The sequence below is a fragment of the Chionomys nivalis genome, chromosome 3 (genome assembly GCF_950005125.1).
Source record: "Chionomys nivalis chromosome 3, mChiNiv1.1, whole genome shotgun sequence".
Lineage (NCBI taxonomy): Eukaryota > Metazoa > Chordata > Mammalia > Rodentia > Cricetidae > Chionomys > Chionomys nivalis.
Window position 1 is genome coordinate 124,676,425 of NC_080088.1, and position 13,682 is coordinate 124,690,106.

The following is a 13,682-nucleotide window of genomic DNA, read 5'->3' on the forward strand; positions in this document are numbered from 1 at the left end:
AACAAAAAGAAGCAAACTCACCCAAGAGAACTAGATGGCAGGAAATAATCAAATTGAGAGCTGAAATCAACAAAACAGAAACAAAGAAAACAATACAAAGAATAAATGAGACAAAGAGTTGGTTCTTCAAGAAAATCAACAAAATAGACAAACCTTTATCCAAACTAACCAAAAGGCAGAGAGAAAATATCCAAATTAACAAAATCAGAAATGAAAAGGGAGACATAGCAACAGACACAGAGGAAATACAGAGAATCATCAGGTCATATTTCGAAAACCTGTACTCCACAAAATTGGAAAACTTAAAGGAAATGGACAACTTTCCGGATAAATATCTCTTACCAAAATTAAATCAAGACCAGATAAGCAAATTAAACAGACCTATAACTGCTGAAGAAATAGAAACAGTCATCAAAAGTCTCCCAACCAAAAAAAGCCCAGGATTAGATGGTTTCAGCTCAGAATTCTACAAGACTTTCAAAGAAGAACTAGTACCAATACTCCTCAAATTATTCCACACAATAGAAACAGAAGGAACAATGCCAAACTCTTTTTATGAGGTTACAATTACCCTGATACCCAAACCACAGAAAGACATTACTAAGAAAGAGAATTACAGACCAATCTCACTCATGAACATTGATGCAAAAATACTAAATAAAATACTGGTAAATCAAATCCAAGAAGACATCAGAACCATCATCCACCATGATCAAGTTGGCTTCATCCCAGAGATGTAGGGATGGTTCAACATACAAAAATCTGTCAACATAATCCACCATATAAACAAACTAAAAAATAAAAACCACATGATCATTTCATTAGATGCTGAAAAAGCTTTCGACAAAATACAACATCCCTTTCTGCTAAAAATCTTGGAGAGAGCAGGGATACAAGAAACATACCTAAACATAATAAAGGCAATATACACCAAGCCAACAGCCAGCTTCAAATTAAATGGAGAGAAACTTCCAGCGATCCCACTGAAATCAGGAACAAGACAAGGTTGTCCACTCTCTCCATATCTATTCAATATAGTTCTTGAGGTCCTAGCTAGAGCAATAAGACAGCAAAAGGAGATCAAGGGGATATAAATCAGAAAAGAAAAAGTCAAACTCTCACTGTTTGCTGATGATATGATAGTTTACATAAGTGATCCCAAAAATTCTACCAAGGAACTTCTACAACTCATAAACACTTTCAGTAATGTAGCAGGATACAAGATTAACTCAAAAAAAAAAAAATCAGTAGCCTCCCTGTACACGGAAGATAAAAGGGCTGGGAAAGAAATCAGAGAAACAACACACTTCACAATAGGCACAAATAGCATAAAATAGCTTGGAGTAATTCTAACCAAACAAGTGGAAGACTTATATGACAAGAACTTTAAATCTTTGAAGAAAGAAATTGAAGAAGACACCAGAAAGTGGAAAGATCGCCCATGCTCTTGAGTAGGCAGAATTAACACAGTAAAAATGTCAATCTTACCAAAAGCAATCTACAGATTCAATGCAATGCCCACCAAAATCCCAGCAAAATTTTTCACAGTCATCAAAAGAACAGTACTCAACTTCATATGGAAAAGCAAAAAACCCAGGATAGCCAAAACAATCCTGTACAATAAAAGAACTTCTGGAGGTATCACAATCCCTGACTTCAAACTTTATTACAGAGCTACAGTACTGAAAACAGCCTGGTATTGGCATAAGAACAGACAGGAGGACCAATAGAACCTAATAGAAGACCCAGATACTAATACACACACCTTCGAACACCTGATTTTTGACAGAGAAGCAAAAAACACCAAATGGAAAAAAAGAAAACATATTTAACAAGTGGTGCTGGCATAACTGGATATCAACATGTAGAAGAATGAAAATAAACCCATATCTATCACCATGCACAAAACTCAAGTCCAAATGGATCTCAACATAAGACCTCAACATAAAGCCAGCCACACTGAACCTTATAGAAGAGAAAGTGGGAAGTACACTTGAACACATTGGCACAGGGAACCACTTCCTAAATAATAACCCCAGCAGCACAGACACTGAGACAAACAATTAATAAATGGGACCTCCTAAAACTGAGATGCTTCTGTAAAGCAAAGGACACGGTCAACAAGACAAAATGACAGTCTACAGAATGGGAAAAGATCTTCACCAACCCCACATCAGACAGAGGGCTGGTGAGAATGCAAACTGGCCCAGTGTAAAGAGTTCTCAAAAAAACTGGAAATAAATCTACTCCAGGATCCCGTTATATCAGTCCTCGGCACATGCCCCAAGGACTCACATCGCACTCCACAGACACTTGCTCAGCCATGGTCATTGCTGCTCTACTCACAGCAGCGAGGAAATGGAAACCGAAGCCTTCTACGCTGACGGCAGATAAGGAATTATGGCACTTCTGATGGTCTTGCCTTTACTTCCAGGGTGAGAATCGCAGGCGTAGACAGCCACACCTGGTTCATCTGGGTGTAGTGGACTAGACCTCACACACCTGTGCAGGCACTCAGTCAACCGAGTCACACCCCAGCCCGGAGACGGCTTTTGTTTGTTTGTTTGTTCGGTGACAGCACCGAATCTCTTTTGGTTTCCTGGCTGGTTTCTGGTGTAGGTGAAACTCATGAAGTTTGCCAATGGTAATTTCTTAGTTTTGGTGTCAAACATCCCAGAAACACATAAAGCAGCACCGGAAGTGAAGGGAACTAGGAAATGACTCCACCGCTGGGCACCATCTTTGTAATTCCCAGTAAACCAAACAGTCCTAAACATAAAATTCTACTACACGGCTCAAAGCCAAAATCATTCCAAAAGGGAAAACTGGCTTGAGAGAAACTTAGTCATGTTCCCGAGGTGGCTTTCTCCTTTTCTAGAACCTTCTTTAAGCTTTGGGGTGAGAAGTGAGGGATGGGGCCCAGGACCTGGTGTTTGTCAGTGCTCTATGATGGAGCTGCAAACCAGCTCTATCATTGTTTTCAGCATTTAATTATTGTTTAGGTGGCAATAATTCTAGTAATTGCCTTGCTCATTGGGCCCTCACGGTACCTGTGAGGACCTTTTCATGTCTCATCATTAACTCTCTGGACTTCCCTTGAGGGAGGAGATGTTTGCAGCATTTTCTTTCCCTGAAGAACTGAGGTCCAGAACATGACGTCATTTAGACAAGGCCACACCCAGTGACCTGCTGGGACCAGACTCTAAGCACCTACTCCTTGCCACTCCCACCTTCCCCACCCACGAACTCTGTGGGGCAGACCCTGATATTTCACAGATGAAGGAGATGTTCAGAGGGAGGGCAGGACCCTGTCACGGGGCACAGCTGGCCAGTGGTGGAGCCAGGTGCTGCTTCCAAGCCTCAGCCTGGAGAAAACCACCTGGAGCATGCTGAGATCCCAGCGGGTGAACAGAGGACTGAGGAGACACTCAGTGGGTAAGGGAACTTGCTGTGCAAGCAGAAGGGTGGAGGCAGGGGAATGACTGGGGCCTGTCAAGCTGCTGGCACCTGGAGCCCCGCCCCCCAGCCCCGCCCCTTGGTACCATTGAAGAACTTGATGATGTCTGTGAAGTCCATGTTGTTCTCCAGGATGATATCTCGGTAGACCTCTACCAGTGCCAGCGCGATGAACAGGACATAGTGGGCAGAGGACACGTGCTTAGCGGCCCAAATAGTCTCCCACACGGAGAAGACGTCATCATAGACCAGCTCTGCGGGACACAACACACACGCGCATAGGCGCTGCTCCAGAACAGAGTGCAAGGTGAGCCCTCCCTAGTCCTCCCTGCAAGCACCCAGCTTCTCTAGGTGACAGTCCCAGAGCAGCCCTGTGCTCACACCCTGCAGCAGCAGGCAGAACTCGGGCTAGAGGGCAGGAGACCCAGACCCTGCCGTCTAAGGAGCCCCTGTGAAGAATCTGAGCATGTGCGGGTTTGATTGGCATGGGCCTGTCCCTGCCTGCCCTCTACTACCGCCCTTCCTCTCTCTTCAGCAGCATTCACAGGTGGCGCTCAGTGAGAGGCAAGCTGGTTGCTGCCTCAGCCTAACAAGGGGATGGAAGAGCCCTGAAGATGGTGGTTCTCAACCTTCCTGATGCTGCGACCCTCTAACACAGCTCCTCATGTTGTGGTGACCCCATCCATAAAATTATTTTCATTGTGACTTCACAACTGCAATTCTGTTACTGTTATCAATTGTAACATAAATACCTGATAGGCAGGATGTGTTTTCACTGTTACAAATTGAACATAATTAAAGCATAGAGATTAATCACAAAAAACAATATGCAATTATATATTATGAAATATTTATTTCTAACTACAAATAAATGAAATTTTATCTTGAAGCATGGTGTAGCATGGGTAACAGTCTTATTAGAACAGCAGTGAACTACATTGCTAAATTTTTCAACAGTATGTGCAAAAAGCCAACATCAGCGCCAAGACTGAGATTGCTTCTTCAGTTCCTAAAACCATTGGAAATCTGTGTTTTCAGATGGTTTTAGGCCACCCCTGTGAAAGGGTCAGTAGATCCCAAAAGGGTTGCAACCCACACGTTGAGAACCTCTGCCTTGAGAGCAAGGCTACCAAATCTAAAAGGCTGGCACTGGGTCTCAAGCCCTCACTACCCAGCCAAGGGCTGTGGGCTGGTGCTGTCCAGTTCCAGGCTCTCCACACCTCAACCTTGCCTGGGGCCTGCTGCTCACAGTAAAGGACCAGAGATGAGCCGGTCAGTGATACTGCACAGCGTGGGGCAGATGGCTGACACCACCACGCAAATCAAGTGCTCCTCATCTCACTGCAGGTTTGCACGATAGAGGTTTGCACGACAGCGCGCATCCCGCATCCCAAGGTGACACTCCTGCTAAGTCCACCAGGAAACACGCTTGATGTCCCATCAACTGAAGAGCTCTTGATCTCGGCTAAGCAGGAAGGCAGATGGGAGGGACTCGCCCCAGAGATGGTGGAACCAAGTTTGGGCCCTGGCTCCCCTATTACTCATAAGTTTCCTCATCCGTGAAACAGAAATCTTGGCGTGTATGTGTTCATGTACACGTGTGTGCATGCCCATGGAGGCCCGATATTGATGCCAATGTCCTCTATCAACTTCCCCCTCAGGAAACCCAGAGTTCATTGATTTAGCTGGGTTGGGTGGCCTCACAGAGCCCAGAGCTCACCAGTTTGGCTGGGCTGGTGGCCAGCTTGCATCTGCCTTCCCATCACTGACTCACAGACATGTAACATACATGGTTGCACTTGGCCTTCTAAACTTCTTAAAGTATTAACTAAATTAGTGATAATTAATTTGTTTAATAATTATAAACTTGGGCACCTGAGGATAGGGAACCTGAAATGAACCTATCCTATAGCCATACTGATGAATATCTTGCATATCACCATAGAACCTTCATCTAGCGATGGATGGAGATAGGGACAGAGACCCACACTGGAGCACCGGACTGAGCTCCCAAGGTCCTAATGAGGAGCAGAAGGAGGGAGAACATGTACAACGAAGTCAGGACCACGAGGGGTGCACACACCCACTGAGACAGTGGGGCTGATCTATTGGGAGCTCACCAAGGCCAGCTGGACTGTGACTGAAAAAGCATGGGATAAAACCGGACTCTCTGAACATGGCGGACAATGAGAGCTGACGAGAGGCCAAGGACAATGGCACGGGGTTTTGATCCTACTTCAGATTCTGGCTTTGTGGGAGCCTAGACAGTTTGGATGTTCAACTTCCTAGATCTGGATGGAGGGGGGAGGACCTTGGACTTTCCACAGGGCAGGGAACCCTGACTGCTCCTGGGACTGGAGAGGGAGGAGAAGAGGAGTGGGGGGAGGGGGAGAGGGGCGGGAGGAGGGGAAGGGAAATGGGAGGCAGGGAGGAGGCGGAAAATTTTTTTTTCAATAAAAAAAAAAAGAAAAAAATAATTATAAATAATTAAAAATAAAATTAATAATAATTGGATTATTAATTAAAGTCATGGTGCACATGTGTGGAGGCCAGAGGAAGCTTGTGGGAATAGGTTCTCTCTTTTAACCAAATGGGTTCCAATGATCAAACTCAAGTCCTCCATCTTGGTGGAAAGCACCTTTACCACCTCGCTAGGCCCCACACCTAGGTTTTTATGTGGGTGCTGGGATCCAAACTCAGGACCTCATGCTTGTACAGACACTTTATTGGCTGAGCTGTCTCCCAAGGCACTGAAATAGGGATTTTATGATTCCTATTGTATAGTCATTTTGCGATAAGGACAGGTCTGAGTAAATGTTCTCTCTTCTGCCACCTTTGCCTCAGTGCCCTTCACTCCCGTGTCCTCCTCTGTCACCTTTGCCCCCGTGCCCTTCACTCCCGTGTCCTCCTCTGTCACCTTTGCCCCCGTGCCCCTCACTCCCGTGTCCTCCTCTGTCACCTTTGCCCCCGTGCCCCTCACTCCCGTGTCCTCTTCAGCCTCCACTTCCCCATCATTACCACCCCAGAAATTCTGGGGACAAGTCCCCAGGCGGCAGTCTGTACCTCGTTTGAAATCCAGCAGGAACCAGCGGTAGCAGAAGTAGAAGTGAGTGTAGTCTCCATTCTGATGCATCAACTCGAAGAGCTCTGAGTCTAGGATCTGATGGAAGGAGGGCAGGCGGTCAGCCCCCTGGAAAGAGCTGGGCACAGCGGAATCCTCTGGCTGTGCGCTCACCCTGCACTCCAGGCGGCTCCCAGTGAGCACAAGGGTGTAGACCTCTCCAAAGAGGACTTACAATAGCCAGGCCTCAAATCAGGGGAAGCAAGTTAGAGCAACGAGACAAGCTCACACCCAAAGTGACAGACAGTAGCAAATGTCGGCAAGAATTCAGAGTGAACAGAACCCTCACGCATGGCTGGTGGGAATGCAGAATGCTACAACTCTGCCCCCGCCTCCCCAGCACTGGGCTTACAAAGGCATACCACCATGCTTGGTTTTTACAAGGGTGTGGGGATCTGAACTCTGGTCCTTTTTCTTGTGCTGAGCCACATCTCTAGCGAGCATACTCTCTCTCTCTCTCTGTCTCTGTCTCTGTCTCTGTCTCTGTCTCTGTCTCTCTCTCTCTTGTGTGTGTGTGTGTAGATCAGAGAACAACGTGTCAATTCTCTCCTTGTACTTTGTGAATTCAACCAATCAAACTATAGTCTCTGGGTTTGGCAGCAATCAACCCTGATCCATCCTGTTTCTTCAACCTTTTGTATCCAAAACATTTAGTAGCTTTTTTTGACTCCCACCAAAGCAGCAGCAAGAGCCACCTTGGGCTGGAGGGCATTCAGAGCTCCATCTGCGTAGATTCCCCTGCAGGGTTCTGCCTGAAACTGCCGTCGGGCCTGCCTCTTGTAGAGTCTGATTGGCAGCTAGGGAAATGCATACCAACAAAAACTTTGAGATTTCACATCACACCCAGTCAGAATGGCCAAGATCGGCAGAACAACCAACAACAAATGCTGGACAGGGTGGAGAGGAGCTCACTCACTGCTGGAGGTGCAAACTGGAGCAGCCACTGTGGAAACCAGTGTGGAGAACGCGCAAAAGCCTAAAAGGAAACCTAACTTCTGACCCAGCTGTAGCACTCCTTGGCATGTGCTTGAAGCACTCAGCGTCCTGCTCCATAGTTTGGGCTGCTCTATCCACAATAGCAACGAAATGGAAACACCGTACATGTCCTTCAACCAGCAAACGGGAGATGACAATATGGTACTATACACAGAAGAATAGTATTTAGCTCTAAAGAAGAAGAAAACCATGTGTTTTGAGGGTAAATAAATGGAACTAGAAAAGATCATATTGAGCGAGATAACCCAGACTCAGAAAGACAAACTCGGTGTGTTAGCTCTCTTCTGACTCTCTGAGCTGCAAATCTTCAGACTCCAGTCCACAGCCTCCAGTGACTGCAGAACAGGAAAGTAAGAAAGGGATAGGGAGGCCAGGGAGCCACAGAGAGGGGAATAATGGGGACAAGTGATCTGGAGGGGGATGGGGAAGATGGAGGCCTCCAGTTAGGGAGGGGGAGGGAGACAGATTAATACAGAAGGGGGATAAAATCAAAGTCAGGATGCCTGAAAAAGGCTCAAGGAATCATACAATGATCTAGGTGTTTATGGGTGCAAGCACTCTACCAGCTGTGCATGCCCTTGGCCTGCAAACTGCTGACCCTTAAGTCATTTGCAATACTCCCTGTCTCCCTTAAAGTCAGAGCAGGAAGCCTCAGGGTCCTACCTGGATCAGGGACCTCATGTTGGCAAAGTGCGTGTCCATGGCACCTCCGTGGGGGAAGTTTTGGTTCATCCTCTTCATGAGCTCCGTGAAGCAGCTGAAGGCCAGGGCCTCTGGGGACAGAGCAGGACAAAGCCTTAGCCAGACCACTGCCTCAGGCACTGGGGCTCCTGAGAGACAGTGGAAAGCCCAGAGCAGAGGCCATGATCACATGAGAAACAGATGGGCGGGAAGGACTCAGTGGAGGCCATGCCCTTGGATGCCCAGCAACCTTTAGCATGTCACAGGTCTTGCTTCAGAGACACTGGGAGGAACAGCCTCTCTCAGACATAAACACTCGTGAAAGCTCTCCATTGGTTGGGACACAAAGCCCATGCTGCTTTGCTGGTCTCCATAGTTCTTTCCTTCAGAATTCTACTGATTCATGGAATTCTCAACTCTGGAAGTCACTGTATTCAAGAGCAACTGCTGGGGGCTGGGGAGACCGCTAAGTGGCTGAAAGCACTGTCTGCTCTCCCAAAGGACCCGGGTTCAATTCCCAGCACTCACATGGCAGCTCACAACTGTCTGTAACTGCAGTTCCAGGGGATCTGATGCCCTCACAGAGATTTACATGCAGGCAAAACACCACTGTACATAAAATAAAAATAAATTATTTTTTTAAAAAGTAACTGTCAACATAGCAAGAGCTTTGGTTGATGTTATGTAAAGAAGGGACAAACTCCTTCAGCAAATGCTGCCTGGAATATCTATTTACATATATTAAGAAAGTAGGGGTCAGTGGTTAAGAGGACCTGGGTTTGATTCCCAGCACTCACATGGCAGTTCACAATCATCTGTAATTCAGTTCCAAGGGATCTGTCACCTTTTTCTGACCTCCACTGTAGGCACGTGGTACACAAATACATAATCAGGCAAAACACCCATACAGCAAATAAAAATAAAACCTCAAAAATTGAAAAAAGAAAGCAAAGCCTCTGAGAAATTCTGTAGAAACTTGGCATACTGGACTGCATTTGAAAATCTTATTTGAAAATGGTAGTTTTTCTAGTTTCCCTTAGTAACCTTGGGGGAGATAACACTATTGGAAGCTCCTCAAAGACACTGGATCCCACTCAGGTTTAAAAGGAATCGGCAGGGGGGCTGGAGAGATGGCTCAGTGGTTAAGAGCATTGCCTGCTCTTCTAAAGGTCCTGAGTTCAATTCCCAGCAACCACATGGTGGCTCACAACCATCTGTAATGGGATCTGGTGCCCTCTTCTGGCCTGCAGGCATACACACATAGAATATTGTATACATAACAAATATATATATATATATATATATATATATATATATATATATAAAGGAATCGGCAGAAACTGTGAGCAGTAGATGTCTTCATAGTCTGGCGGCCCGTCACCCTGGTCTGTATTGCCTGGACTACTTGTCACGATTACAGTCACCCTGACACATTGCTGACTACCGTCTCTCACAGCACCAGACCTCCACAGTTCTGATTCCTTCATGCCTTCCAAACCAGGACCATCTGGGAGACTGCTTAGCTTACCAAGTTTGGCCGCCAATCTTAGCCCCAGTGGACCAGTTTTTGCTTGCTGAGTTACTGTAAGATTTCACAACATCGACCATCCCAGCAAAGTGACCAGCATTCACCTGAAAGCCTTCTTCTAAGAGTGAAGAGTGTTGCCATTTTGGTTCTTTCTGGGGTCAAGTTCAAGTGTGCTTCTTGTGTGGGGCGAGTGAGGCAGGTCTTCCATCTTTTGTATGTGTGTTTCCCGTCACTGCAGCAGCTGCTAACTTGACATGACTGAGCTTGTGTGAGTTGTACAGTTAGTTAGCTGAGTGTCAATGGCAAACCCTTCTTTCAGGACTCAGTTGCAGCCCAGAATCAACATGCAGGCCCTGGTGAAGGCACCAAAGCGGCCTCTCTCTCTCTCTCTCTCTCTCTCTCTCTCTCTCTCTCTGCCTGTGTGTGTGTGTGTGTGTGTGCGCGCGCGCGCGCGCGCGCATACAACTTGGGGCAGTCAGTTCCCTCCTTTCACCACGTGAGTCCCAGAGGTCAAACTCAGGTCATCAATGCCTTTACCCCCCAAGTCATCCTGCTGCCACAGCCGGGGATTCTGACAGGGCTTTCCTGAGTCCGCACATAGTACAGAGGACAATGTTCCTCACCAGCACCAAGCCTTTCAGCTGCAACGGGAGATGTGCCCCCGTTTCTGCTTCCTCTCCTCTGACTGACAATGTTTGTGGTGTTCGGTGGATAAGCCACACCTTTAAAGGTACTGAAAACACTTCTTTCGTTAGGAGACATGACACATGGGCTCATCATCTTAATTTCACCTTAGCATTGCTCAGCTCAGCTGTGTAGAAATACAATATTATGCCTGCGTTCCCCAGCCCTGACAGACTCACTCACTCTGTTTCTTATTCTTTGGATTTTCATCCTAAAGTCAAATCATCCAGAACCAGGACACACCAAGGATGATTTTAATTCCTTTCCAGTTCTTCTCCCTGCCTCTTTTAATATTTTGAGACAGGACCTCATGTAGCCCATGTTTGCCTTAACTTCACCTTGGTCAAGGATGACTTTGAACCTCTCGTCCTCTGGAGAGCTGGGACCACAGGCATGGCTACCACACCCTGCCTGTCTTTTAGAGTCAGGTGATGTGGGATTCCCTTCTGCATGCTGTGAATATATTTTACTACCACTGGCTAATAAAGAAGCTTCTTCAGCCTACAGCAGGACAGAATATAGAAAGGCAGGAAATCCAAGCAGAGGTAGAGGAGGAAAGAAGGCAGAGTAAGGGAGACGCCATGTATCTGCCAAAGGAGAAAGACAATGGAACCTTACCAGTAGGTCACATTCTCGTGGTGATACACAGATTAATAGAAATGGGTTAATTTAAGATGTAAGAGCTAGCTAGAAATAACCAAGTCATTGGCCAATGTTGTAATTAATAAAGTTTTTGTGTGATTATTTATGTCTGGGCGGCTAGAAAATGATCGTGCAGCTGGCGTCTACATTCAGGTGATGCATTATATTGATTGCATTATATTATATTATATTATATTATATATATTATTGTATTATGTTATATTGATTATATTGATTGATGCTCAGATATTAAACTGTCTTTGCAGTTCTGGGACAAACCCCAATTGGTCACATTGTCTAATTCTTTATATGTTGTTGGATTGAATTTGTTAATTATTTTGGGGGGGGCTGGGGAGGAGAACTTGTGAAGATCTACCCTTCAATCTTACACTGTTTGGTAGAGTTTATACGAGGGGCACCATCTGGACCAGGTCAGAGGCTCTGGTAGAGTTTATACGAGGGGCACCATCTGGACCAGGTCAGAGGCTCTGGTAATTTATATGAGGGGCACCATCTGGACCAGGTCAGAGGCTCTGATAGAGTTTATACGAGGGGCACCATCTGGACCAGGTCAGAGGCTCTGACAGAGTTTATATGAGGGGCACCATCTGGACCAGGTCAGAGGCTCTGGTAGAGTTTATACGAGGGGCACCATCTGGACCAGGTCAGAGGCTCTGGTAGAGTTTATACGAGGGGCACCATCTGGACCAGGTCAGAGGCTCTGATAGAGTTTATACGAGGGGCACCATCTGGACCAGGTCATAGGCTCACTACAGCCAGGTGGACCTCAGCACAGTGCACTGTGGGACGGGGATGTCTCATAGTACTGGGTTTGGGATGAGTTCATCAGGCTGTGCAAATGTCCTGACCCAGTCCATAGAGACATAAGTAAGGCTGGCCCTTCCTCTCCCACATGCAGGGGAAACACTCACCATCATCCAGGATGACCAGCAGTGGGGCCAGAAGGTCACACATGCCCTGGACGTAGCCAATCTCAATGTGTTGCCAGATGTAGCTGCAGAAGAAACAGGGCACAATGAGGGTGCCACAGCCTACACCTCACATGTCCTGCCTCCTCCCAGCCTGCTTCTTCCAAACTCTCCTTGCTCCTTTCTTCCATCTGGTCCTCCATCCCTCAGTCCGATGCCCACCTTCAGTGTCCCACACATTCTAGGTGCAGCCATCAGGGCAACCCTGCCCAAGAGGGCATCACAGAGCACAGGACACTCCACAAGTACTACCACCCAGGGGCGCTGTCGTGGGTGCATGAGCAGAGTATCTTCATCTCCTCCCCCCAGATCCACACATCCCTTTCAAGTGCTTCTTCTCTGGCTACCGGGAGGAATTCTTCACTCTGCACAAATACGTGACTCACTAAAGTCTCTAGGGATTTGCCCTATTGATTCCCTCTGTGTCTGCCAGGAATTTGGATCAGTCACTATGAATAACCAGCTTTGACCCACTGGGCCACAACATCCTCTGCCCTGTACGCACCTAGAATCTTTAAACCTTAAAGCGATCATGTCAAGTGGGTCTCATCAAGATCGTGTTTCTCGGGCAAGGAGACTGAGGCACAGAGAAGCAACGGACATGCCCACAGTTGGGTGACAGTTAGTGCTAAGGGTCATGTTGGGAAGGGAGTAAAGGCTAGTCTACATCATGGTGGTGGCCGCTGGGAAACCGTCTTGGTTCCATGTTAATAGGTCTAGGATGCCACAGACCACTGTGGGCAGCACCATTCCTCAGGCAGGGGATCCTGGACCGTGTGTGTGTGTGTGTGTGTGTGTGTGTGTGTGTGTGTGTAGAGGGAGCTAAGCACTAAGGAGCACGCATGCCTCTGTTCTCTCTACTTCTGACCTTCAGTTTGTCCTATATTATTACTGGTACTATGAATAAAATAAAACTTCGTATCAGAGTGGTAGCAGCAACAGGGACCAAAGCTGCAGCTAGATTTCCTACAGCCTCCACTTTCCCACCCCACCCCACATGTCTCCCATCCCCCCAATCTCCCCCTCCCTGCTCCTGCACTGCCCCTCCCACTCCCCCAACCGCAGCCACCTGCACATGATGTTCCTCAGCTTCTCCAGGTTGGCGGCTGTGAAGTACCAGTAGCTGCGGTCACACCTCTGCACGTCTTTCTCAATGCGGTGGAGGTTCACTGTGTACAGGTCCAGTAGCTCCGGCTGTGGGCGGGAGAGGAACGAAGGGGGCACTGACCCCAAGAACTACTTCCAGCCCTCACCTCCCAACAGTTCACTCCAGAGTTGGCTTTCTTTTGTTTCCTGGGAAAGTTATTTTCACTTTGCATGATGTAAAAGTATTCTTTTGCAACCAGGTCTCATGATGTAGCCCAGGCTGGTCTGGAACTCATAATCCTCCTGCCTCAACACCTAGAGTGCTGGGACTGCAGGCAGACATGTGTGCATCAGAACAGAACTGTAAACAAATATATTTAATACATTTAAAAGCGGCACAAAGCTGTCACCTCAGTCCTCAGGAGCCTGAGGTAGGAGAACTGCTGTAAGTTAGAAGTTGGGTTACAGAGTGAACTCAAGGCCAGCCCAGGCTGCATCA

The 13,682-nt window shown here is 47.1% G+C and overlaps 1 protein-coding gene across 1 annotated transcript in view; it reads right to left on the bottom strand.

The window, feature by feature from the left end:
* Positions 1-13,682, bottom strand: part of LOC130871660 (small G protein signaling modulator 1-like) — an 89,297-nt gene that overhangs the window by 3,159 nt on the left and 72,456 nt on the right. Inside the window, exons 24-28 of the mRNA XM_057765206.1 lie at positions 13,167-13,291; positions 12,041-12,123; positions 8,237-8,346; positions 6,520-6,616; positions 3,543-3,710 (exon numbers count right to left, since the gene is read on the bottom strand). Coding sequence (XP_057621189.1) covers positions 3,543-3,710; positions 6,520-6,616; positions 8,237-8,346; positions 12,041-12,123; positions 13,167-13,291 — 583 coding nt within the window. The remainder of the gene's footprint in view (positions 1-3,542; positions 3,711-6,519; positions 6,617-8,236; positions 8,347-12,040; positions 12,124-13,166; positions 13,292-13,682) is intronic.